General features: G+C 38.0%; 1 protein-coding gene across 1 annotated transcript in view; it reads left to right on the top strand.

The window, feature by feature from the left end:
• The window catches only part of LOC107662764 (rho GTPase-activating protein 32-like), a 33,644-nt gene extending 6,351 nt beyond the window's left edge, over positions 1-27,293 (top strand). The window contains exons 3-22 of the mRNA XM_016452844.1: positions 1,108-1,195; positions 1,287-1,381; positions 1,478-1,562; positions 13,190-13,276; positions 14,556-14,693; positions 15,921-16,013; positions 16,502-16,617; positions 16,987-17,071; positions 17,509-17,590; positions 17,960-18,109; positions 18,220-18,322; positions 19,530-19,674; positions 19,774-19,856; positions 20,298-20,405; positions 20,492-20,637; positions 20,745-20,946; positions 21,047-21,192; positions 22,277-22,351; positions 22,629-23,279; positions 24,498-27,293. Of these exons, the coding sequence (XP_016308330.1) occupies positions 1,108-1,195; positions 1,287-1,381; positions 1,478-1,562; positions 13,190-13,276; positions 14,556-14,693; positions 15,921-16,013; positions 16,502-16,617; positions 16,987-17,071; positions 17,509-17,590; positions 17,960-18,109; positions 18,220-18,322; positions 19,530-19,674; positions 19,774-19,856; positions 20,298-20,405; positions 20,492-20,637; positions 20,745-20,946; positions 21,047-21,192; positions 22,277-22,351; positions 22,629-23,279; positions 24,498-26,764 (4,945 nt within the window). The 3' untranslated portion in view covers positions 26,765-27,293. The remainder of the gene's footprint in view (positions 1-1,107; positions 1,196-1,286; positions 1,382-1,477; positions 1,563-13,189; positions 13,277-14,555; positions 14,694-15,920; positions 16,014-16,501; positions 16,618-16,986; positions 17,072-17,508; positions 17,591-17,959; positions 18,110-18,219; positions 18,323-19,529; positions 19,675-19,773; positions 19,857-20,297; positions 20,406-20,491; positions 20,638-20,744; positions 20,947-21,046; positions 21,193-22,276; positions 22,352-22,628; positions 23,280-24,497) is intronic.
• Positions 27,294-27,301: the final 8 nt, after the last annotated feature.

Here is a 27,301-nt window from a genome sequence, read left to right as displayed (position 1 = left end):
TTAAATACTAATGTATGTTGTAACACAAAATTTCTATTTTGAATAAACACTGTTCTTTTTAATTCTTTATTTATCAAAGAATTCTGAAAAAAACTATCACAGGTCCCAAAAAAGTATTAAGCAGCACAACTGTTTCCAACATTGATAATAAATCAGCATATTAAAATGATTTCTGAAGGATCATGTGACGCTGGGAACGGGAGTATATATATATATATATATATATATATATATATATATAGAAGTTTATTCATTTGCAAATTCAGCATGTATTTTTTTGTGCCGCAACATATGGTAGTGTAAAGTTTGAATATGCGTAAGTGTGAATGAGATTTAAGAATTTCCACAGAGGGATCATTTTTCAGCAAATAACTCAAGGCTGAAATACACTGCACAACTTTTAAAATTTCAGCATATTTTAGAACACTTGCTGATTTTATAAACGATTTAGTGGAAAAACTTGGCATCATACACTAAGCAAATGAGGATCACACACTAACAGACTTTTCAAGTTGTTCCGAACACAACAAAGTCATCTCTCAAAAACATCTCTCCTTTGTTGAGAGATGCATGACAGATGAAAATGATTCATCTGTGCTTTTAAATCAGCTCAAAATATGTAGATGTTTGATATCCTCCTTGATATCCTATATTAAGATGCTTGATATCCTCCAACTGGACAGATTCATACTATAAAGCTAAAAGATTGTGATTTTCTGTTAAATCTGTCAACTCCATCTACCCAAAATTAGCTAGACTCCTCCAGACTGCAAATCAGGGCAAAAGTCATTTTTTGGCCTGTTCCCTGTTGTATGGCTTTAGGAGACCTTTTAAGGAGGTTTTTTTTAAGAAGTTGACAACCGGTGGTCACTAACTGATTTCATTGGTTGGAAAAGAGCAGCTTGAACATTTTGCATCTTATTTTGTGTTCTACAGAAGAGTCGAACAGATTCTAAACATTTTTGGGTGAATTACTCCTTTAAAACTATCCTAGCTCAGCAATTTCATTGGTGTAATTGCTTTGTGCGATGAGATGCAGAGGTATGTATGTATGTCATAGCATAAGCTTATTTCAACATACCCCTCTCTGATTCTCTTTTCTTTAAGGCCCCACCCAGAGGAGGATGAGGGGGAGGAAGATAGGAGCTTGCAGCCAGCAGAGACTGCAGGCTGGGAGGACGCCATTGCTGTTATGGTGCGTGTGTGCTGGCTTTCTGTATGTCACGCTTCATGCGTTTAGAGTGCTGCGTAATCGTTTGTTTACATGTGCGTGTTCGTATACGCAGGCACGAGGAGCGCCGATGGTCCCTGAACTGCCTGCCGAATCTTCTCTGCGCTCATGTGCCAGCACGGCCAGCATGAAGGTCAAGAACGTCAAAAAGTAGGTGTTTATATGTTCAAGGGAAGAGTTCTTTCTCTGTTTTGTCTCTTCCAGACCCACGGAGCAGAATACTGATGAGCTCTTTTTGTTTTGCAGACTGTCCCTAACCAAAGGCCATTTTCCCAGGCTGGCAGAATGTGCCCACTTCCACTATGAGAATGTTGACTTTGGCTCTGTGCAGGTGAGGGTTTTATGGTAAATGCAGTCCTGCTGAAGGCCATGATCACTCAGGGTTGACGGGAATGTGTTAATTAGGCTCTTGGCTGTGGTCTTGGTTTCACTGGTGGCAGATTATCCGTCATGTTGAAATTAGGGCTGTGGTTTAAGTTACAAGCAATACACATTGGTCTCTGTCAGGTTATATGCTATCCTGAAAGATCTTCAGACTGTGGAAAACATCTTGGCTAGCTGTTTGGATTTCAACGTCATTGTTCCTCCCCAAACTGTTATATTCATACAAACGTCTTTAACATTAACATTGTCCATTTCATCAGATAATGGCAATATTTGTAAACCGATGACTCCTCTACTTAAAAGATTTTTGAAAAATGTTTTTAAAGGAATTCTGTTATGCTCACCCAAACTGAATTTATTTTATCAAAAATACAGTAAAAGTTATAATGTGAAATTATTATTACATTTTAAAATAACTGTTTTCTATTTTAATATATAGTATGTTAATACGTAATTTATTCCTATGATGGTGAAGCTGAATTTTTAGAGGCAATTACTCCAGTCTTCAGTGTTACATGGTTCTTCAGAAAACATTATAATATGCAGATTTGATGCTCAAGAAACATTTATTTATTATTATCAATGTTAAAAACATTTGTGCTTGCGCTGCTTAAAGTATTTATAATCATCATATAAAATATTTACAGTCACTTTTGATCAATTAGATGTGTCCTTGCTAAATTAAACTATCAATTTCTTTAAAAAATATTTCTGTCCCCTACATTTTTATATTTATCTGTGTATTAACTAAATCAAGGTATCATTAAGGCTCCAAAATAGCCCAATTTAGTTTTATCCTTTAATCAGGTTGTTTTTGCTACTGTACCTTTAAGACTTCTTGTGCAAATGATCTATGATTATGCAGTATACTAATGTGATGATATGTAAATGTGGGTGGTAACATTTTAATATGTTCATGGTCATAGTTGCTATGATGATTAATGCCAAGATGGACTGGACATGCAGATTTGCTTTGGTTCTCTTGTTTTTTTCTTTAAATGATTAGTCTCCTTCCCCTCTTCTCCTTGTACTGTCTTTGATATAACATCAAACTGAACTTCTCCATTTTTATTTCAACAAATCTGCCCTAACACATTTTTGTCCAGCCAGATTTTGTTGTTATGCTGATGGGTTCCAGCAGAGAGCAGTAAATACCACTGAGCCCCTCCTCAGTCTTTGCTGTATGTACAGTATACTGTTCTGAGAACCAGGGTGTTGGTTTCGATGCATCATGAACAGGGTATGGCGTCATAACTGAGGAACAGGAAGTTTGCCCTCCCGTCCTACAGCTCTGTGCTCTGCTCCTCCATCATCCTGTGCATTTCAGCTCTCAAGGTCACGCAGAATCCTGTTCTATTAGATCACATTCGGTGACACTGTGGCCGGGGGCTGGAGGAGTCCAGAGTCCAGATACTCTCCTACTCAACTTGGCAGTTAAATAAGAAATGTAATGTTTCAGGAGAAATGTCCTTTAGTTCTATTTCTCTTTTGTTGCTTTCAAAGCTCATGTGCACATTTCAGCAGTTGAAGTATACTATATCAATGAATGCGTATCAGATAACAGCAGTTTCATGCCATGGTGCATTTTGTCTGTCCGGTGTAAATTTGGAAAAAAAAAAGAAAAAATGCATATGCAGTATGAACACAAAATAGGAACCTTTTCTGTACTGAGGACAATTGAACAAAACTAAAAAAACATCATAATATATGAGTCCAAGTCCTGATCATAATTATTGACACCCAGATTTAGAATATCTTCAGAAATAAATGCAAAAGTTTGTTTTTTTGTAATCAGAGTATTTTAATAACACCGTTTTTTTTTGTCTGTATTTTTAATTTGACTGTATGAATCCCTTTTTTGTTGTTCAAAATTTTACATTTTAAAATAAATTTTGATTTTATTTATTTATTTTTTGTTATGGATTTATTTTATGTAAACATGATCGTTTGAACGTGTGTGTCAGGGTTAATACAGTTAACTAAAATTAAAACCAAAACCATAAACTTGTTACTTAAAATAAAATAAATGTTAACTGAAATAAAACTTTAACAGATAGTTTCCAATGTAAACAAGTACAGTACTTGTTTGCAGCTGACTCTGGGTTCATATTTTGAATACAATGCCTTTTATAAATTGAATTGTAGTTTATGTATCTGAATACTGATTTATACCACTGTAGAATAACCTTGTCTGTGTCTAGTCCAAGAATAGGGTATTGAGTTAACATCCCTTCTGTGGTGTCTTTATGTAGACCTTTGTTGCATTCCCAGAGGTGGTGTGCATGTTCCACATTCCTCAGTTCAGGTTTACAGAGGAGCTTTCAGGATCCCTGCCTCCTCCCTATAGTGCAGAGAAAGATGGAGACGGAGGAAGAACTGGGCCAAATTCAATGATGCTGTAATGAGCTTTCACTGATCTGAGAACAGTCACCTCCATCTCCATATGAGCAGCTGGTTGGGGCATTGATTAAGTCTATGTGTTTTCCGCTATAAATTGTCTCGGACAGAAGGGAGGGAGCCCTCACTCACCATAATTTCATTAGAATGGACCCAAACCCAAACCAAACAGTGCTGCTGAAATGTGTGAGAAAGGCTTTTCTATGGGTGGATTGATCTTGAAATATTAAAGGGGTCATATGACGTTGCTAAAAAAGAACATAATTTTGCATCCAGTGGGGACATAATTACGGATTATAATGACTTGTACTGTCTTTTTATGCGTTGCGTTGCATCATGCCGCATCGTGTAAACATAAAACCATGTCTGCATTTGTGATCGGAGAAATGACAAACAAGCGCTACTCTACACTGCTCAGAACTCGCGTTTGAATCGTCAGTGGCAAATTCTTTAAATATGAAAAGTTACTTACAGACTGTGAGTCAGAACAGCCGTAGTCCAGAACAGAACAGAGTCAGAACATTGTAGTCCACTCTCCCAGGATCAGGAAACAGTCCTCCATAAGTGACATAGACATGTGGGGGCGTGTTTAAACGAGGCATTTTAGGAGGGCGTGCCGTGGACGAGTCTTAACTTTTATAAAGAATATCTCTTTGGGTTTGAGACTTTAGTCTTTGCAACTTTAGGGATCTTATCTATTCACGAACAGCTTGTAACACTCCAAAGAGAAAGGAAAGCTTGATATCGCATCATATGACTCCTTTAATACTTCAAGGTTGAGCAACATCATGGTTTTGTAGTGAAACAGCAATGCATAAAATCAGTTTTACTGAAAACACACGATCAAGAAGTCTTGTAGAATATGATATAGATGGATCCAAATTCAGGATTTACGCTTATGAAGTAGGTCAGTGCTGGATTATGATTTATCATATTTTTCTGAAGTGGAGTCTGATTAACTTTTGCTCTCTAAGACTTTGGGCTCATCTCAAAGACATAAGAATAAACCTGGTATGCATCTTTAAGAGATGCATGACGTGATTGAATTGCTGACAACCCTTGTGTAATTTATGGCACTGTAGATTAGCCGTGGCTCCAGATGGAGAAAGGTCAACTCATGATCACTGGGTTACTCTTTCTAGCTTTTATGTAACTTGAGGAATTTCCTTGTGGATTATTGCAACTGAAAAAGCTTTTGCTGCAATTTATTATACAAGTGGAATTTTAACCCACAGATTGTGTGACATAAAGCTGTGGCTGTTGACCTTTGGTGTCTGCTTTTTACCCATTTTCATCAACCGTTGCAAATACCAGACCAGGTGCTATAATCTTAAATGCGCTTATGTCTTTTATTCAGTATTACAACAAGTTTAGAGCTGATCTGGGATTTCATAGATTCAGCTAAAGGAAAAAATTCGGCATGCTTTTTCCAGAGGAATTTTCCTAACCAGTGGCTTAGACGGGGCCTGTCATGGTAAGGTTACAAAAGTGGCATTTTCACCACAGCATTCACTGTTTTGAGGTTCTCTGTACTGTATGTGAGTGTACTTCTTGAAGTTGTCAAAATAATATACACATTTACAAATGTATAGTCTTTCTCTTCTGGGAATATGAACCAAAAATATTGATGACTCATGGGAAGTTCCTAGTTGCAAAATCATAATTACAATGTGCGTTTAAGTGGTTTTGGTCAGAAAAACATGGACTCATTGGGCAATTTGTATTTCTCTTTTTAGTTTGTTTATCACATCCAGACAAAGACAGGAAATATTTTAGCACTATTAAATCAAAACTGTAATTTGTAGTCTTTTTTTTTTAGTCTTTTAAAATGAATATTTTTATTAAGCTGCCAACAAAGGCCACTAAAACTGTTTAGAGAATGTCTAACTGCAGGCAATGAAAAGAAACAGCCATAATCAAATAATATATATATATATATATATATATATATATATATCAGTGGCGTGCGGTTGTGTTTTAAAATGCGGAGGCAGTTATATACATGCATATATAGGCCTATATATATATGTCCCTGTTACCTTAATGTTGTCACATTTTCCTGGTTAAATAAATATTACATAAATAAAGAGAACAAATATAATATATATATACCTGTATATGTAACCAATATTTTTTATTTGTGAACTGATGTTTAGCTGTTCTTTTTAATAGTCAACTTATTTCGGGTCATCGTCATAAAAGTTCTGTAAACTGCCACAGACACGAAGATATATCTTTTCATTTCATCACGCTGAATGCTCACTAAAAACTGATGCAGTCATCACGTTTTCAGACCATTTCAAGTTTTATTTTGACGTGACACAAAGTATGGTATCTAAGCGGGAGAGTTGTTTACCTACTTTATAATTAGTCAATAACGCCATCATTTTCTTCATTCAGGCCGAGAGCTCGCACGAAAACAAGAGGTGGGATTTATCGCATGAACCAATCACATTCAATATCCAATTATAGTGCAATGGAGGCATTCCCGAAAACCCACAGCACGCTAGGGGTCTCTGTTGTAAGTCTATGGACTGAAGGGAGGCAAGCCTCCGCTGTAACTTTACCTGCGGGTGTCGTTGTTGGACAGTGTTACTTTATAAAAACGAGTGACTTTTATTCTTTTAATGCCATATTTAGTAATATTTGAGATTTATGTTTGTAATATCGGTTATTTTATCATCCAGTTTTTTGAGGAGACACTGCCTCCCTTGCCTCCTCGGAGGGAACGCCCCTGGTATATATGTATATGTATATTAGTGCTGTCAAGCGATTAATCGCATCCAAAATAAAAGTTTTTGTTTACATAGTATATGTGTGTGTATTGTGTATATTTATTATGTATATATAAATACACACACATGCATGTATATATTTATAAAAATATGTTATGTTTATATATTAATTATATTTATATATTATATTAATTATATTAATATGAATATATACATGTAAATACATGTAAATATTTTCAAAATATATGCTATGAGGGGCCGTACAAACCATAATTTATTCTGGTGCTCTCACACACTTATATTCTCTTTTCACATACATATATTTCTACTTTCACACACTTACATTCTCCTTTCACATACATACATTTTTGCTTCTCATTTTAACGCACACATTCATATATTTACCTCTTATATTCATATATTTTACGCACACATTTATACATTTTGATATGCAAATGTATTCAAAGTATACATTTAATATTATAAAAAAATAAATGTGTGTAAGAAGAAAATGCATGTACGTCTACAGAAAATATGTATGTAAGAGAAGAATATATGTATGTGTGAGAGAGTATAGTGGAAACGGAAGGAGTATGATGGAAACAGAAGGCAGGTTAGGCACGTGATTGAGGGCGCGGGCCCCACCTCAGCCGTGTTGCTAGATACACTTATTATAAGCGTCTATGGATTTGTTTTTTCCACTTATGTGACAATTTAGGAAGTTAATAAAGTGGGAGGTGGCAGAATCAGGTTAGGGTCAGCGATACTTTTATATTATTTCCATTATTCAAGATTTTGACTCATTGCGGTTTATTTCTTTTTAGATAGTTGTGTTTGTTTTTCGTAGCAATATCTGGCAACACTGCATCGCCGGCATTTAAACCGACACGTGTCTAAACCCATAACGGTACATTCACACGGAGCGTCGGCGTTAACGATTCTCATTTATTTTGAATGGGTGACGTCATGTGTTGCCGAACTGAATTGTGGGTCCGTCTGCGTCGCGTCACTGGCGTTGCTTGCGGCAGTTGAAAATTTCTCAACTTTTCAAGCGCCAACGGAAGCGTCAGCCAATCAGATCGCCTCAAATAGCCTAGCTCAGGCGCTAGCCAATTGCGGTCCAGTGTAATTGGCTGTTGTCACTATGACGATCGTGTCAGCGCCAAGCTTCAGACATGCCCTCCGTCAAGCACAAGTGGCAACCTCCCACTCTCTCTCGTGAAGCCAACACGGAAGTGACTTAGACTGTAATTCGTCAACTGGCCGCTAGAAAATGATATTAAGCCTTAAAGTTCTGCATAATTAAGGGCGTGGCCACTTGAGTGACAGGTGGATTGCTGCTGCTGACACTGCCATCGAGCTAGGTGGACGTGGCTTCAGCAATCAGTTCCCGCCTTTTTGCCCATTTTCGATTATCCGGGAGTGACGCGTGGTGACATGCTGCCAAGATGGTGACGGCCCGCTCCGCCCACTTTGAGCTTCAAAAACGTTCTTCAGAAAACTACGTAGTGACACTACGTCCATGTTTTTATACAGTCTATGGTCAAGCGTTGACGCCGACGCCCCATGTGAATGTTTTTTTTTTAATACAGTATGTCCCATCTTAATTTCCTGTTTAGGAAATATGTCAAAAAAAGAAAAAGATGGTTGGTGGTTGTCCAATCATTTAATGGGGTCTTTAAATGTCTTTGAAATGAAATGTTGAAATGGAAATGTTTTTATTATTGAGTTATCAATAGGGCTGCACGATTAATCGAATGCGATTGTCATGCGCACAGTCGAGTGTTTGAAATAAATCCTTCTGTGAGATGATGTGGCTTCTTACACAGAATAAGGCATGCAACATATTTCATAGTATTTAAGCAGTGATAAAGGCATTGCATTATAAATATACTTTATTTTAATGAAAATTATAATAATAAGAACTCAGATAAACCGTATATTGCCGTAGTCGTGTGTTTATTAGTCACGTTGTATCAATGAAAGCAGTTGAATCTTCTGTAGATTTTCTGGGTTTCTTCTGCGAGGCGTATTTGGAGTTTCAACGCGAGAGCGCCCTCTGGCCTTTGGATGGAGATTTACTGCTGATCACAGAACCATGCTTCACTGAAAGATACGTATGGCAATCGCAGCTTCTGTCAAATCGCGATCTCGATTCCATTTTGATTTATCGTGCAGCCCTAGTTATCAAATACATTTTTTCTAAACAACAAGTCAGAGAGTGAGCCTATATAAAAATCGGTCTATGATATTGGAAATTGTAATCATTTTGTGTATAATTATTAATTAAGCATAACAATAACAATAATAATAATAATAATAACTAGATGTGTACATTTTCTGAAAAAAAAATGTGAGTGGTGCTTAACGTGGTAATACGTAGCACTGTGCAGTCACTAGGGTCTTTTTTAATCATGTTTTAACAATAAGGTAGGAATACTAGCATGTTTTAACACTTAGCTAATCTCTGTTAGCATGTGACTGTTCACTGCTAGCGTGTGTAGCATATTGGAAGTCTCGTTTGCTAGCATGAGTCAAAAGAGCCAAGTCTCTACGATGTTCTGGTGCAGAGATATAGGTTTTGCTAAATGGTTGCTAGGGTACTCTTTTTGGTTGCTAGGGAGTGGCTTGGCAGCTGCCAATTATGACATTCCAAAGGCTGCTTGTCAGTATGTATGATATAAACCAACCCCCATGTCACAAGTCAAAAGAGGCCACTTACTTGTCTCTACGATGTTCTGTTCCACAGATATACCTCTCACATTTTTAATGGAAGTCTATGGGCTGGTTGCTAAGGTGCTGTAACTGGTTGCTAGGGCATGACTAGGAAGTTGAAATGTCACCATTTATTGTCTGCTTGCTAGGCCGAATGAAATGAGCCCACCCCCACATCTCTACAACATTCTGATGCAGAGATATGAATTTAAAAAAATGTAATTAAATTTTTCGCCCGCTGTGCGAGCATCGTACACCCGATTGCTTTTAAAAGGCATAGCACACCTCTCCTCAATAAACTGCACAATTCAGTGCTTCGCAAATGTCACTAATAATAATGTTAGTTTTTAATTTTATGGATGTTTTTAGTTTACTTTTGTAAAATAAGCAATTTTGGTAATAAACTGTCACCATTGGATGCCTGATGTTAAAATCCCACAACCACTTTAAAAACTGCTGCACTAAACTCAAAACAACATCAGAGATCGATGCACATGTCCTCCTGTTCTGAGGTTGGTATCTGAGAGCGCAGCTCTGTTCTGCATGGATTCAGAGGGAGGACCAACATCCAGCGCAGGGAGGGGCTAAGATGGTGGAGCGAGGGGGGGCTCCATTTCTATATTTGTCCTCTTCCTCAGTTGTAATTAGACACAGCATCATGCACATCCCTCTACTGCAGGAGATGAAGATTGGAAAAGGTCCGTGTCTCAGACAGGATGTGTTTTGACTGCAGCGCATTGCTGATTTTCATTCTGCTGTGAATCGGGCAGTTTGTTTTTGATGAGCTGGGCTGACTGAGCACAGGCTGCTGGTCTGTGGGGGTGTGTGTGACGGGTTACTGCGTCTGCGTGCAGCAGCCATGCAGAACATCAGCAGAGAGGCTGAATAAGGAAAGGCTCAGATGCAAGACTATAGGGAACTATCGGGTTGGATCTGTCAGAATGGGCCTGAGCGTGCCGATAAGATGAGACAGACGGCGTATCAGTGAGTATCCATCCTATTTCATTAGGAGAGGAATAATTATACCCTCTTTGAGGAAATGGAAATGGTTGGCTGCTTTGTTAATGGGGTTCTGCTGCCATACAGTGTAGTGTTAAAAACATACAAAAAATGTATGTATACTACACTGCATGACATATTTTGTGTGATGTTCACAATATTTGTCTTTTTCCCTGCAGTACTTTAGAAATTGTGTAAGAGACTTTTTCCCCCCAGATTTTAAAATAAGTTTTTTATTTTTATGTCATCATATGTGACCCTGGAGCACAAAACCAGTCTTAAGTCGCTGGGGTATATTTGTAGCAATAGCCAAAAATACATTGTATGGGTCAAAATTATTGATTTTTATTTTTTGACAAAAATCATTAGGATATTAAGTAAAGATCATGTTCCATGAAGATATTTTGTAAATTTTCTACTGTAAATGTATTAAAACCTAATTTTTGATTAGTAATATGCATTGCTAAGAACTTAATTTGGACAACTTTAAAGGTGATTTTCTCAATATTTAGATTTTTTTGCACCCTCAGATTCCAGATTTTCAAATACTTGTATCTCGGCCAAATATTGTCCTATCCTAACAAACCACACATCAGTGGAAAGCTTATTTATTCAGATGAAGAAATCTCAATTTCTAAAAATTGACCCTTATGACTGGTTTTGTGGTCCAGGGTCACATATTAAGTTTATTTTTTCTTACCTCATTGACAAGTTTGATTAACTAGATTTTGGCACATTTAGTTTTAAAACAAAAATGAACTAAATTTAAGATATAATCTCTGAAAACAAGCCTTAATATTTTTCACAGTTTTGCATTTCAATTACATTTACTTTAAGGTTTTTAATTATTATTATTATTATTATTTTTGTGTTATTTCTACTGGAAAACAAAACAGAAAATGTATTTAAAAATTATTGTTTTGCCATTTTTGTGTTTCGTAACCAGTTTTGTCGATCCAAATTTTTTTAATTCAAGCAGATGTAGAAATATATTAATGTTTACATTATTTTAATGGACTTGTGTCCAAGTAATTTGTGCTTGGGTGAAAGATGTTGACAGATCTACTGTAAGTCAAGTGCTGCTTATCCTGCAGTTTGTATTACTCTACTGAACTGCAGTGCTTAAGTAGGTCATTAAAGCTTGTGTAAGTTTCTGTTAGTTTTATCTATAAATAATCAATGCTTTCATTTGTTTAATGCATCTTTGAAGTGGCTCAGCATTTTCTATCAGTTAAAGGGATGCAGTTCTTGTCTTTGATGTGGAGGCTGATGTGTGTGTGTTGAATGATGCATGGGGAGTCTGCATTACTGAGATGATGCAGAGAAGTAAATTACAGCAGACACTACAAAGGAGTTTGCCTTACTGGATGTTTAATTTGCATATTGAATCCCCTGAATCACATCAGTTTTTAGGCTCATGGGTTGGCTTACATTTGCAGGGACAAGTAGATGTTGTGATGTTTTATAGAGGAGGATCGTATAATGTTGGGCTCAGCCAGCAGCTGTGGAAACTTCTGAGCAAAATCCTTTATAAAGTTGCACTGGAACTGCTACACTAGTGTTTTGGGAATTTTCCTTGATGTGTTGTTGGCTTTGTGAATCCAGAAAGAATCGGACACTTTTGAGGGGTGGTGTACCTGCAGCCGTGTGAAGATGTCTTGTTGTCTGTGTGTCAGTCATCAGGGCCTGCTGTTTTTGCAGCCTTTAAAAATCCATTGTCATGTTTGAGCTGTGCTACAACTGCATTTCCAGCAGCAGTGAGTGTGTCTGTATTTCTCTCATTCTCTCTCTGGAGCTGATGACCTTTCATCAAGATTTTTATATGCCATTATTCATTTTAATGCCTTTAGTTTTGCTTTATAGCATGATTTCAGCTATAATACGTCATTTTCTTCTACTGTTTTCACATTTCTGTCTTAGCCTTGAATGTTGTACACAATCTTTGCATTTTGCTGAAAAACTTTCAGCGCAGGCTAAAGTTTGGATTTGAAGTGGTTAAAGAAGACTACGTTAAATTTTGTGTGCCAACTTTTGCCAATTTTTTTTTAAACTTTTTTTTCATATCAGATTTTCTTTTTATTTACATTTAAATGCCATTATACAGTTGCCCGACAAATATTTTAAAACTTTTGATTGAAAATTAATGTTTGAATTTTGTATATATAACATATAAATGTTGCTAAACTAAATTACTCTTCTTTTTGCAATGACCAACTAGTCTTGAGGTGATTTTTAATAGATGTATGAAGTCACTGATGCATGAAATGTCACAATGCTTTTTTTAAACTACATTTTAAGAAATATCTATTATTTATAATTCGAAACCCAAGATGCCTTTTATAAAATATTTAGCTGTGTTTTCATGCTGTTTGATTCTATTGTGTTGCTTAAATGTTCAGATATTAAGTCAACATTAGATCAGCATTAATAAACAAAAGTGAACAGAGAATAAGCGGAAATTATCATTATATAGCCATGATAATATTTTGGTTACTTTTTATTTTAAAAAGCCATGCACAATTTTCAATTTTAAACTTTTGGTGACACATAGAGCACTGTGATGTGTGGTTTGCGATATTGTGATTTGTATGTAACAATATTTTTTGCTTTTATTGTCTCCCTTTGACATTATATTGTTTATTTGTTGTTGAATATATTATAGGAGTATATTAATAGGAGAATGAAAGGATACTGAAAATTCAGACTCGCTTTCTGTGTCTCTCCACAGCTGTCTTTATCTGAGGATCAGAACGGCCTCACACACAATGGCCTGGACTCAAAGGAGTCAGTGTATCTGGTCCAGATCTGTTGCCAGGTAAGCTTGTTTCACAGAGAAATTTTCACATAGAACCTCTGTAGCCCTTTCTGTGTGACAGAGCAGAAGAAATATCATCCCAGGATCACTGATTTGTTATGGCAACAGAGCGAAAGCTAAGCCTAGGAAAAATGGTGAAGTTATAAAAAGACCTTTAAGAGCTTCAGATCAAACAGGCAGGCCAACCGCATGCAGTTTGCACAGCAATTTATCTGTTTCATGGAATGTGTCCAGGTTTAGGAAAAGACAGGATTTTAAAAGAGGATTTTGAGGCCAAGATGAAGACAAAGCTGAAAATATAAATACTCTTGGTCCTGCATTTCTTACTAAAAACAATGGGGCTCTGGGAGGGTTTTACACTCGTCCACAGAACCTCTAAAATTTTAATTCAAAGGCCGGATTTAAAAAGAGTCCCGCTCTGCTGTTTCTGAACCGTTTGTTCCACCACTGGAGCAAATCTCATTGTTTTACAGTAGTATGAAATCTACAAACCACAGACATATAAGCTACTGAATTCAGCCTCCTTAACCAAACCCTGGGTGTTATGATGCTACCATGCAATAATAGAAATGTATAAACCAAAAGAAAGATTATGATTCAGCTATAGGCTACCACTGAGACAACAGTGGACATATCCAAATAAATATTGTTTACATATTGAAGCAAAAATGCATAGAAAAACCATGAAATATTACAATTATATCTGACAAAGAACAGAAAATTATTGTATTTCTAATTAAATAATGATTTCTATTTCAATATATTTTAAAATGTAATTTATTACAGCGATGGCAGAGCTGAATTTTCAGCATCATTGCTCCAGTCTTCAGTGTCACATCAGAAATCATTCTGATATGCTGATTTGCTGCCTTAAGAAACATTTCTTACTATTATCATTGTTGACAAACTTTGGCTAGTTGCACTGCTTAATGTTTTTTAACATTTTTTTCAGGATTCATTTATGAAGGTCAAAACAGCATTTATTTGAAATATTTTGTAACAGCAATACAATATCTTTAACAATGCCTTTACTGTCACTTTTGACTAATTTAGTGAGTCCTTGCTGAATTAGTTTCTTGCAAAAGAATTGAAAGCCGAAAATTGTGAAAACCATATGACATGCCATAATTATGAATTATTAATATTATTATTATTATTTGAAAAGGTCACATTTCCAATGTTTTCTCAAGGAGATTTCACTGTCAGTCTAACTCTCTCTTCTTTATTCAGAATGACTGTTCTTCCTACATTCACTCTCATTGCTTTTCATGTGCCTTAGGGTCATAAGTGGACAGTGAGGCGTTCATACGAAGAGTTTCGTGTCCTTGACAAGCATCTCCACCTCTGTATCTATGATAGAAGATTCTCTCAGCTTCCTGAGCTGCCCCGATTAGACAGCCTGAAGGACAAACCCGAGGTTGGTTCATGACACACACATGTATTGACTGTCTACATGTATCCTTGGTGAAGGCAATCCCAGTGCAGTGAACATTCAAAATGGTGGCCGAAAATGGAAATGCTTATGCAATTCATTCAATACTGAAAATATATTGTTAAAAAGTTCAATCTAATTAACAAAATCACTATTTTCTCAATAGAGCGTAACACTGCCCAACCAATATTTGGTTCCGGAAGTATTTTTCTCACAGGAAATATTAAAAAGAATTTCTTTTTAAAAGAATTAAAAGCCATGACTGCAACAATACAAACTTTGATTTAAAGCAAAACTTACATATATGCACAACTATTAAGTAGTACTCAATTACATCATTTGCAACACTTCATGGGAGTTCATTTGGTGCAGTTTGCTTGTTTAGATTCTCTGATTGCTGGAGATTTCTTTGCAGAATCATGGGTAATGTAGTTTTTCCACCATGCGTTGTTAAACATGATTGAAATAATGCAGGCTGATGGCTTCAACAAAAGCATATACCATCGATTAACAACTTCATAGCTCACAGTAGGTTTGTCTGATTATTGTCAAAAATCACTTTCCCTATGAAGAAAATAAATGTAATTTTTACTTCTGGAGCCCACCTCCTGCAATATTTGTGTGTTGTGTATATATTATGTATATACTGCAGAAGTTCTATATATTTCTATAGCATCGCTGTTGAAGAGTAATTAGCTGGTGAAGTGGATTTACTTATTATTAAGTTATCATGAGCATTGTAATGTTTGAAGAAGATGTCATAACAAATTGCAGTAGACCGGAATTCATTCATAAATTTGTAAAATCTTACCTTCACACTGTGGAACTACAAACTGGAAGACAGAAAACAGAAAAGGGGTGGAGCTACATAAGGTCTATTAGAGTATTGTGTAGTTAGCTTAGCAACATGCTAACATCAAACTCACACATATGCTTCCTGTACAGAGATCTATTTATGTGACACACCGTGTTGCTGCCCATGTAGATCAGATTAAATCAGTGTTTTGAGGGTCATTTCAGTTAGGATGCTCCCTAACTGATGAAGGTACAGTAGATAGCTGTGGATAGCAGACAACAAGGCCACCCGCTAGGCTTTAGAACCAAGCTATTGTTTTGGATCAAAGGCTTATATCTCAAAGGGAGCACAATGAGAGTGTTGAAAATTGTCTCTTTGTTTATTATCCCTGCTCGGTTTCTGTTCTTTCTCCACAGACACTTTCCCAGATGCTTACTGCATATATTTCCCGTCTTTCAACCATCGCTGATAACAAGATCAACTGCGGGCCAGCACTCACATGGATGGAGGTATTAATGTCACTCCTGATTTTTAACCTACACTACACCTGAATGCTTCCTGTGGCTGCCTGCCCAAATCCTGCCTCTTAAATAGAGACGCGATTGGCAGCAAATTGACCGTGGTACGGTGTGTTTAACAAAATAGGTGTGTTTAACACCTTTGCTTTAACAACAGTAAATTGCTCACAGTGTCTCATAAAACACAATCCCATTTTAGGACAGACTTCAGACTTAGTGTATAAAACAACAGTTCACACCCATTTTTTATATGTAGTTAGTCATTAACAAGGATAAGAGACACCTGACTTTACTTGTCTCGGCGTGCTCAGTCGCATGAGCTTGCTCTTTCCCAGCATATTATGTGTGTTTCACACTGATGTTGCACCTTTCACGTCATCGTAAAAGCAAATATGAAATCATTACACAAGGCGATGTTTTATTGGTTGCTGATTATATGCATGTTCATATATTTGATTCGTCTTTCTTCACTCTCCTAGATTGATAACAAAGGGAATCACCTGCTGGTTCATGACGAATCCTCTATTAATGTTCCCGCTGTAGCTGCGGCCCATGTCATAAAGCGCTACATCGCCCAAGCAGCAGATGAACTCTCTCTATTCGGTTCACAATAAATGCTGCTCCACATGAACTCATCTCTACATCTGCTCTGAGCCTGGTTCACTTATGCATTTGGGAACACAACATGCACTGATAATTTTCCTAAGCAATGTGAAGTGCTTATGAACCGGCTGCTGTCAACAGAAGGGAAGCTTTAAGGGCTCCCTACAATTTTCCACCAAAATACAAGTTTGATGGTTTAACAAAATTAAGATAGTTGTAAATATTAGTATTGTAGTTTTACAGTTGCACTGTAAATATATATATATATATATATATATATATATATATATATAAATATTTTTTAAATTTTGTTGCATAATATTTTTGGATTTGGTATTAGTAACTGAAGCATAATTTCTCTTCTAAAGGTTGGAGACATAGTATCAGTGATTGATATGCCTCCTAAAGAAGACACTGGCTGGTGGAGGGGCAAACATGGATTTCAAGTATGCTGTCTTTTTTATTTTATTTTATTTTATTTCAAGTTTCATGAAAAAGCCTGTATGTGTTGGAAACTGTCATCACTTTGCTTTACATCTGAAACTTGTTTTTGCAGCTTTTTTGTCACATCTGAGTCAAAACATCGACTAATTACAGTCATATTTTTCTATTGCTGATAATGGAGGAATTTTAGTGGTGATAAATGTGTCGTAAAGTAATTGCTACTGATATGCAGGACTATAAATAATCTATTCATATTGTGCTGCAGCAAAATTGTAAAATGTATGTACAGAGGGATTCACAGACTTATTCACAGCTGTGTCTTTAAGAGATTTTAGACGGTTTAAAGAGTAGGCCTAATTATGATAATTTTGCCCTTGTTGAAATGAAGTGAGCTATGAAGCATTTAGTTTTATTCAGTGTATTATTTTTCCATTCACAGGTGGGTTTTTTTCCTTCTGAATGTGTGGAACTCATTAGTGAGAAAATCCCCTCAAATGTGACAAACTCTTTGGCCAAACCAGGTACACACTTTTTATTTTTATTTTAGTGTAAAAATATAGTATATTTATAACACCCTACGTTTCATCAATTAAAGTGATGACACTTGATTATTATTTCATTACTTCATTCAGGTATATTATTAACCCATCAAGTGATCAGTGTACTTAAATAAAATGTATTTAAACATTACACATTTTTATTTTTATAATACTAAGACAGATTTGAAGGCAGAAGAAAAAATTGTTCCTCTATAGCAGTTTTCTGTTATAGGTACATAATTTATTCAATTTCAAATGAAATTTTAAGTCAGCCTTAGCATATTTAGAGGTACAGTTTGTTACTAGCTGGCAGCATTGATTTAAAAGCTTTGTTATTTTCATTTTCTGTAGTGTCTAAGAAGCATGGCAAGCTGATCACATTTCTGCGCACGTTCATGAAGTCGCGTCCCACCAAGCAGAAGCTGAAACAACGAGGTATCCTGAAAGAGAGAGTGTTCGGCTGTGACCTCGGAGAGCATTTGCTTAACTCGGGCCATGATGGTGAGAGGAGAGAGAGACATTAGAGGATGTTTATTGCATCTAAATATTTCATTGAAATGTAATTGTGTAATTCATATTTAAAGTGCAGATTTAATGTGTTGCTCCAACAGTTCCACAGGTCATCAGAAGCTGCACTGAGTTCATTGAGAGACATGGAGTCGTGGACGGAATTTACCGCTTATCTGGGATTTCGTCTAACATTCAGAAAATGAGGTGAGGCTTATTTGTTTTTCATGCCTGGAAAATTCATAGAAATTAAAATACACTACTGTTCAAAGGTTTGGGGTCGGTATAAAAAGTGTAAGTGTGTTATGTTCACCAAGGCTGCATTTATTTGAAAATATTTAATATTGCATTAAATTTTTATTTTATATTGCATTAAATATTGAAATATTATTGTAATTTAAAATAACTAATTTCTGACTTAATATATTTTAAAATCTAATTTATTCAGCAGAATTTTCAGCATCATTACTCCAGTCTTCAGTGTCACATGATCCTTCAGAAATCATTCTAATATGCTGATTTGCTGCTCGAGAAATATTTCTTATTATTATCAATGTTGAAAACAGTTGTGAGTCGAATATAGATATAAAATTATCAGTCTAAAGAAAATGCATGACCCCAGGGCTGTCAAACTCGGTTCCTGGAGGGCCACAGCCCTGCAGAGTTTAGATTCAACCCTAATTAAACACACCTGATCTAACTAATCAAGTCCTTCAGTCTTATTTGAAAACTACATTGTAGTGCTGGGCGGTATACCGGTGTTTATTTTTGTTATGATATGAATTTTTAAAATACTGCAATACCGGTGTATGTCGCTTAAACAACGTTCGGAACGCGACACTGTTTGAAAGGGGTCCCTTTTCACTGTTGCACTGTGGTGAGGGTAGCAACTTTCAGACCCTTTTAGCGGCTTTTTTCCATAGAATATTCATACTGACAAACCTAGCGACTTTTTTGGATAAACCTTAGCTATGGTTCAGTTGGAAGATTTCGCCAATGCTGTCCTACGAACGCGAGGTCTGACTTTCCCAGAGAAGGGTCACCTCTCTCGGCGTCTGTTCTGTGCAGTGAGGTTAACATGTATTAAAAGGGGTCGTGTTTAGTCACTATTTAGTGTGGTATTTTTTGACAATATTCACTCATGACAGTAAAATAGGGCATTCTAAGTCAATACACTGCAGTATTTCCTCTCTCAATCAGTAGAAAATATGGTTAACACCTGGTCATGCATGAAAAAAAAAATACTGTCATGTACTGTGAAACCGGTATAATTTTGAAAAATACCGTGATATAAATTTTTGGTCATACCGCCCAGCACTACTACATGGTTTGTGTGTTGGAAAGAAACTCTGCAGGGCTGCGGCCCTCCAGGAACTGAGTTTGACACCCCGGCATTACCCTCTTGTGTCTCTAGGCACGAGTTTGACTCGGAGCATGTTCCAGATCTCACTAAGGACAACTATGTCCAGGACATTAATTCAGTGGGATCACTGTGCAAACTCTACTTCCGGGAGCTGCCCAACCCACTGCTGACCTACCAGCTATATGAGAAATTTTCAGTAAGCATCGAACCACTTCTACACGGACACACTAATGTTCTGTAACTGTGTAGTACCAGTATCGGAACACAGAGGTGATGCTTTGGCATATTTTCCTAGGATGCAGTATCAGCAGCCACTGATGAGGAAAGGCTGGTCAAAGTCCATGACGTCATACAGCAGCTGCCTCCACCACACTACAGGTTTGATGAGCGCACAGCATCCTCTACTGATGAAAAAGAGAAGCGCAGTTTTCTCTTCATCAGATGATTGCATCATTCTTTTGTGCTCTTGGTGTTGGGTTAATATGTGACAAATAATGTAAATATGTGTTTCTGTTTAGATTTAAAGTGATGGTTTACCCAAAAATGGAAGTTCTGTCTTCATTAACTTACTAATTTCAAACCTATTTGACTTTCATTTTTCTGTGGAGCACAGAAGATATTTTGAAGAACGATATTTTTGTTCATACAAAGTCAGTGGAAACCAGTGATTGTTTTGGACAAAAATGTTCTTCCACAAAAGAAATACAGTCATAAAGATTTAGAACGACACGAGGGAGATTAAAAGATGACATTTTTATCTTTGGGTGAAGTGTGCCATTAATACATAACGAAATCTTTGTTTTTATTCTTTGTTTCCAGGACTCTCGAGTTCCTCATGAGACATTTATCCCGTATGGGAACATACAGTGCCGTCACCAACATGCACTACAAAAATCTTGCAATTGTCTGGGCTCCAAATCTTCTCAGGTAACTTTGTTTTGGTAAAATTGTCTGTAAAGATGCGATTTGTGTCAAAAATTATGCATTCATTCCTTGTTCCTCAATTGTTGCAGGTCTAAACAGATTGAGTCGGCGTGTTTCAGTGGCACCTCTGCTTTCATGGAAGTGCGTGTTCAGTCGGTTGTTGTAGAGTTCATCCTTAATCACGTCGACGTTCTGTTCAGTCCCAAACTCAGCACTCTGATCCGCCACAGCACAGGTGAGAAATGAGCCTCTGCAATTCTCCTCCCACCAGAATTGATTTTTAGATTAAACTCTACTAATGAGGATGTTAAATGAGCTCATAACTCTAACCTGAATCCACAGGCCACACTACTTTAGCTCGACCCAAGTCTCTACTGGTGAGCTCTCCATCCACCAAGCTGCTTTCTCTAGAGGAAGCCCAGGCCCGGACTCAAGCCCAGCTCATCTCTCCTGTGTCTCCGGGCAGCAAGTATATTGATGTGGGAGAGGGGCCTGCAGCCCTGCAGGGCAAGTTCCACACTGTCATCGACTTCCCTTCTGAGAGGTCTGTCAGTTTGTACTGGTTTTAGTATTGTGATATTTTCATCATTTAGAAAAAATGCAGATGTGAAGTAGTAACTGGTTACTGTTGCTGGTAAATGTAGGAAAAAAGGCTCAACCAAGGCGAAGAAGTCTCCTGTGGGAAACTTGTTTTCCTTCTTTAATATGGGAAAGTCCTCCGCTACTGCCAAGCCCAAACTTCACCGTCATCCCAGTGAACCCAATGAGATGAAAACCACTCCCCTTCCAGGTACAGCTTCGACTCTCCTTTTAATATCAACCTGTATTTGTTACAAATCCTAGTGAGCTGCCTAACCTTGAGGGCATTTTAGTGATGATTTTCACACTATACACAATGCTCAAAAAGCAATGAGGGAACTGTTCATTAGAAAGAGCTATTTTCTAAACTGTTTTTTATAATTGTATAATAATGTGAAATATAATTTATTCCTGTGATGGAAAAGTAGAATTTTCAGCATCATTACTCTGGTCTTCAGTGTCACATGATCCTTCAGAAATCATTCTTATATGCTGATTTGGTCTTCATTTAACATTTCTTCAATGTTGAAAACAGTTGTTCTGCTTAAAGGGATAGTTCACCCAAAAATGAAAATTCTGTCATTAATTACTTGCCTTCATGTCGTTCCAAACCCGTAAGACTTTTGTTCATCTTCGGAACACAAATTAAGATGTTTTGGATGAAATCCGAGCAATTTCTGACCCTCCATAGACAGCAATGTAACTGAAATGTTCAAGGCACAGAAACGTAGTAAGGACATTGTTTAAATAGTCCATGTGACATCAGGGGTTCAATCATAATTTTACAAAGCTACGAGAATACTTTTTATGCGCAAAGAAAACAAAAATAACGATTTTATTCAACAATTCTTCTCCTCCAAATCACATCAAAGTATTCTCATAGCTTTGTAAAATTACGGTCAAACCACTGATGTCACATGGACTGTTTTTACGAACATTTCAGTTGTGTTGCTCTCTATGGAGGATCAGAAAGCTCTCAGATTTAATCAAAAATATTATAATTTGTTTTCCGAAGATGAACAAAGGTCTTACGCGTTTGGAACGGCATGAGGGTGAGTAATTAATGACAGAATTTTCATTTTTGGGTGAACTATCCCTTTAATATTATGAAATATAGTTTTCCCGATTCTTTGATGAATAGAAAGTTCAAAAGAACAGCATTTTATTTTAAATAGAAACCTTTTGTAGGAATATAAACGTTTTAACTGTTACTTTTGATTATCTTAATGCACCCTTGCAGAATAAAAGTATTAATTACCTAAAAAAAAGTTGTTAAACTCTGGCTTACTTGATAGGTGGAAGAGGAGACAGTGGAACACTACGATCTGCTAAAAGTGAAGAATCTCTGTCCTCTTCACATAACTTTGAGGGTAAAAATCATGTTTCGCTTTTTTCCATTTCCATACTTAAATGTGTTATAAGCTTTTTTTTATACCACTCTCTACTGCCACATAACACTGAGGTATGCTTCCTGAGATATCACATCTGTTTCTGTGACTTAATGTGTCTCCGGTTTTTGCTGACATACTATTGTTATGTGTGATTTAGGAGAAAGGGCAACGTCACAGAACCTTTAATACAATTTAAATGCAAGCTGTTTTACATTTGTTACTCATCCATAGGCTGATCTCTGATGTTTTGTCTTAGGTGGATCAAATATATATCGTCCACGTCGACCGCTCTCCACCAGTGATGCTTTATCAATCTCTTTCAATGAGGAGCTGCTGGACAGCAGATTGACTGGAGACTCTCGCTCCAGTCTCAAAGACCACAAGAAGGGCACTGTTTCCTCTTCCTCTTGTGTGCCAGCTCTTATATCTCCACCTCACCCTGCAGCAGATGCTGAGTTTATAGGCATAGCCTCCTTAGACATAGACCCACTGGCCTTTCAGTCCACACAGCTGGTTGATCCCACTGTACCTGAAAGTAAGAAAAGAGGCAGTTGCAAGAAGGCAGGGGGCAGCCATACAGAGTCGGAGACTTCAGACAAAGTCACAAGTCCCTCCCAGCCACCTGATCTTATCCCACTGCGCTCTGAAGATGCAAATCACAAACCCTTTGAAGTGCCAGTCACCTTAAATAATCTGGAGCTGGGCACCTCTAAGACTGGCCATGAGAGCACTGCAAAGAGCTCAGTGGCAAAGAGTAGTACTGTGTCCTGCCCTTCTAACATTATGTCTCTCGTGAAAAAGCCCAGTGTGTCCACAAAAGGTGGTGAAGGCCATCAGCATTCTGCAAGCTTTTGCAAAGCAGAAAGTAGATCGACAGAAGTCAAGGAGCACAGAAGAGCAGACTCAGGTCAGCACCATTCTTGTATTCATACATGTAATAAAATTATCAATATGTTCCACTACAAGTGTCATCCACAAAAAAATGCCAAACCCAAAACTTACACTCATTATTTTGTTTACTCTCCTTAAAACAGTAACTGAATGTGTTAAGCTGTTAATTACAAAAGAAAATAAATGATTAAGAGCATCAAATAGTTTTACAGCCCTAATATTTTTCACAATGTTTTACTTTTTGTTATATTAGTTTAACAAAACAAAATCAAAACTTCTCCCCGGAGCCAGCTTAAGGGTATGAATACCCCTGGTTAGGAATGTTTGCAAGAGAAAACATTCTAACAATAACCAGGTTGCCATTACAAATTTGTGCAAAACTTTTGCGATATTTTATAAATGTCAATAAAAACCTATTGCGAATTGACGACGATTCCATTAACCGATGTTAATTACTAAAACGTAATTTTTTTCCTCTTGCGATAAGTAATGGTGACGGATGTTGGTAGGTTTAAGTATATCGCAGACACCGCACTAGCTATTATTTTTAATCAAAGGAGACGTATGCGTGCATTTTTAGTGAAGCAGCGTGGAGAGTTGCTTCTGGGATGTTTCTGAAACATGCCGTGGCGCAGCTGGTAGAGTGACTGTGTCGGAGCCGTAATGCACCACAGACGTGTGCAACGTAAATAAGCAGCCACATATGAGGTGTTTCTTGGAGGTTATAGTACAGTAAAGAATTATCATGTGACTTTTACGTACGCCAGGTGACCAAATGTGGAAAAATCTATTACCATTGCAGTTTTGTGATATATTCCTCTTTCAAATTGCCTGAAAAACCACCTTATGTGACTGTAAAAACTTTTTTGTGATATATGGGAGTTTTTGCAAAATTGACGTGTTTCCATTAGGCATATTTTTAATTTGCAATTTCAGTTTGCGCAATTTGAAGGGTAATGGAAACGCGGCTAATGTTAGCTAAGCTAGCATTTTCCCTAAAGGAATATGCTGGCATAGAGACAGCTAATAATGTCAATGAGATAAAACTAACAATGTTAGCTAAGCTAGTATTTTACCTAAAGGAGTATGTTGGTATAGGGTATTTAGCACAGGATATTTTTAAGAAAAAAAAACAGAAAGTTAACCAAGCTAGCATTTAACCACACTTTTAAGTTGTATTTTAGCTCCGTGTTCCTCTGTTTAAAAGTATTTTGGTTTGTTTTTCTTCATCTAGGTGCAGTGACATTTGAATGCACGCCTGGGTTGGTGAGGTCTGTGTCTCTCATAACTCCCCAGCCTGCAGTAAAGAGTGCTGCTCGTATGCTAGCTCTAGCACTAGCTGAATCTGCCCAACAGGCCACTCGACTCGGCAAACGTGGGAGCTCTGAACCTCCCACACCTATTTCTCCAGTTCATCGTCAGAACCCACTCTTCACACTTCAATTTCCTCCTCCTCTACAGACGTCCTCTGATAGAGAGGAACGATATGTGTCTAGCAGGACCTTCCCAGATCCATCAAGCACCATGTCTACTGAGAGCCACACCGATGCCGGCAGCCTACGCAGCACCTGCGCCTGCCATGGCAGTGAGAGCGGACTCAGCTTCTCTGATGGCTGTGATGCACCAGCTGGTGGCCAGTGCGCCCATGTGCCCTCTCTGGATTTCTCTCCTCGCAGAGATCCAGCGATTCAGCGGGCTTCGGAGAGCCACACAACGATGAGAGATAACATCCGCCATGTTGGAGTTGGTACAGATGGAGGTGGATCAAGCCTTGATGCAGAGATGGAGGTACATGGAAGTTTACAGCCAACTCCTTCAGAGAGATTCTCTTCCTTGGATAGGCATTCAGCCATTGAAGCGCTGCACAACAAGCAGACTTCTAATGCTGCCAACTTTCGAGCCATATTGGCAGAAACGTCCATGCCTGCCTCGGTGCACGAAGTTCTTCCACAAGCTTCAAGCACTCCAGCAAGTGTGGTGTATCAGTACAAACCCAGAGACCAAAGGTCTGCTTATTCCCAACAATGGTCAAGTCCAGTTGGGCAAAGCACCCCTTATTATCAGCCTGATGATGGGCGTCCCCAGCCCAGAGTTCTCTCAAGAAACTACTGCAATACCCTTGCGCCACGATCCCTGCACCAGTCCATTAAATATAAAGGTCAACGGGAAGACTACTCAGTGGGTCTCTATAAACATGGAGGAGGACCAAGGTATCCGCCATTGGATGGAGCCTCCGTCTACCCCACTATTCGCAGGGTGCGTTCAGTGCATACTCCACCAGAGGACAAGTTTTTCTTCCTCCAGCGTCAAGGCAGCCAGAGCAAACCTTACCAAAAACCACCACCAACAGACATCCAGCAAGTGCGACCTTACTTTGAAGATGGGAAGGTTCGGTACAGGTACAGCCCCTATTCAGAGGCTCGATACAATCAATACCGAGACAACAGTCATGGATACACTCTCTCTTACACACTAAGCAAACTGCCTTCTCGCTCATCAAAGGTGATGGGTAGTACCGAGAACTACCACAAGCTTCTACGCAACCTCCCGGTGAACAACGAGTCTGATTTCATGACCAGAGATGCCGGTCTCCAGCCAAGAATAAAGAACCCTTCTCTCTACGAGGCTTTTAATTCTGGTTTATCTGATCGACATTTCAGTCAGTCTATTAGGCAGGAAAACGCAGGCAAAGGAAGGCCGTTGGGTCCAGTTGTGTCCCAGCCCCATCTTGTAAGAGGCGACCACCAGTGCCAAGAAACGATGCACACTAGGAGCAGGTCAAACTCTGGGAAGGAGATGCTGATTTCAACTGAAGGGGCTGATGGGAAGTACAGGGTGACCATGGTGTCACATTACTCCCCAGAGCACCCACTTTCTGAGCCTGATATGCCTGTGCCCTCAAAGTCAGACAGGCATGGCGGTGGGCAGGGAGCCAAATCAGCTTTTATAATGAAGCAGAGTCGATCCATGCACAACTATCCTCAACACAGGCTTGAGTCCGCAGCACTGCCACGCAACCTGACCCTACATAAGGAATACAGCTGCCCTGACTTCAAACACACCGGGTCCAGCGATAGTTTCAGTCTTGCAAACCGCAACCAGGACAGGTTGATGTATAAGACTCTCAGCAACTCTAAAAAAGACTACCAGTACATTTGTGCAATAAGCAGGGACCCTCAGAGGTCTAAGAGATCGCAGAGTGTCAAAACACGCCATCCATCTGGTCAAGCAAAAATGACTCTTGAGCGGGATCAACTGTCGTTCTCCTCCCAAAGCAGGACAAGAACTCGTAGTATGTATGTGCCATCTCACTCGGACTATTCCGAAAGCTATGTATCCATACATCCAAAAGTCCCTAAGGCCAGCCGAGCTAGATCTGGTGTTTTCCCAAACTACGGCTGCATGCCACTTCATAGTAACAGACTGTACACCACAGCTGTGGGCCACACAGGTTTTCATCAGACAGAGCTCAGACCCGAGATGCAGATTTATGCCGAATAAAAGACTTTTAATAAATAAATAACTAAAATAAATTAACCAGAAATATATGATCTCTGCAGGGCAGTGGTTTTCTATTGTTATTCAGATAATATAATATTTAAAAAGATGCTTTATTTGTTCACTGAAGGGTGTCTTTCACTGTATGCACTGCATACTCTCTATATATTACAGTTCAAACGACTTAAGTAGACACTGCGTAAATGTGGAAATTCACTCACAGAATATGGTATTTGGTTATTATGGCTACTCTAATTGATTTGTTAAAGTGTGTTGTGTTAGTTGTGTCATTTTGTCACTAGAGGTCAGAGGTTGCAAAAATACTCCAAATATGATGTGAGAAAAATTAACAAAGGCTTTTAAAATTTATCATAGCTGCAATATATAGGAGCCATTGCCTTGTGTTTTTGGGTGAAGAGTATACGTTTTTTGATGTATTACCATGATTGTGGAATCAAACAGTTATATATGTCAATGACATCAGCGTATATGGTCTGGATAATTATGAAAGGTCATAATCTGGCCCCCCCCCCCCCCCTG

Source organism: Sinocyclocheilus anshuiensis, unplaced genomic scaffold (assembly GCF_001515605.1).
Source record: "Sinocyclocheilus anshuiensis isolate Anshui unplaced genomic scaffold, SAMN03320099.WGS_v1.1 scaffold1144, whole genome shotgun sequence".
In the NCBI taxonomy this organism is placed as follows: Eukaryota; Metazoa; Chordata; class Actinopteri; order Cypriniformes; family Cyprinidae; genus Sinocyclocheilus; species Sinocyclocheilus anshuiensis.
Note: the sequence above shows the minus strand (reverse complement) of the source record. Positions and strands in the feature narration are given on the sequence as shown.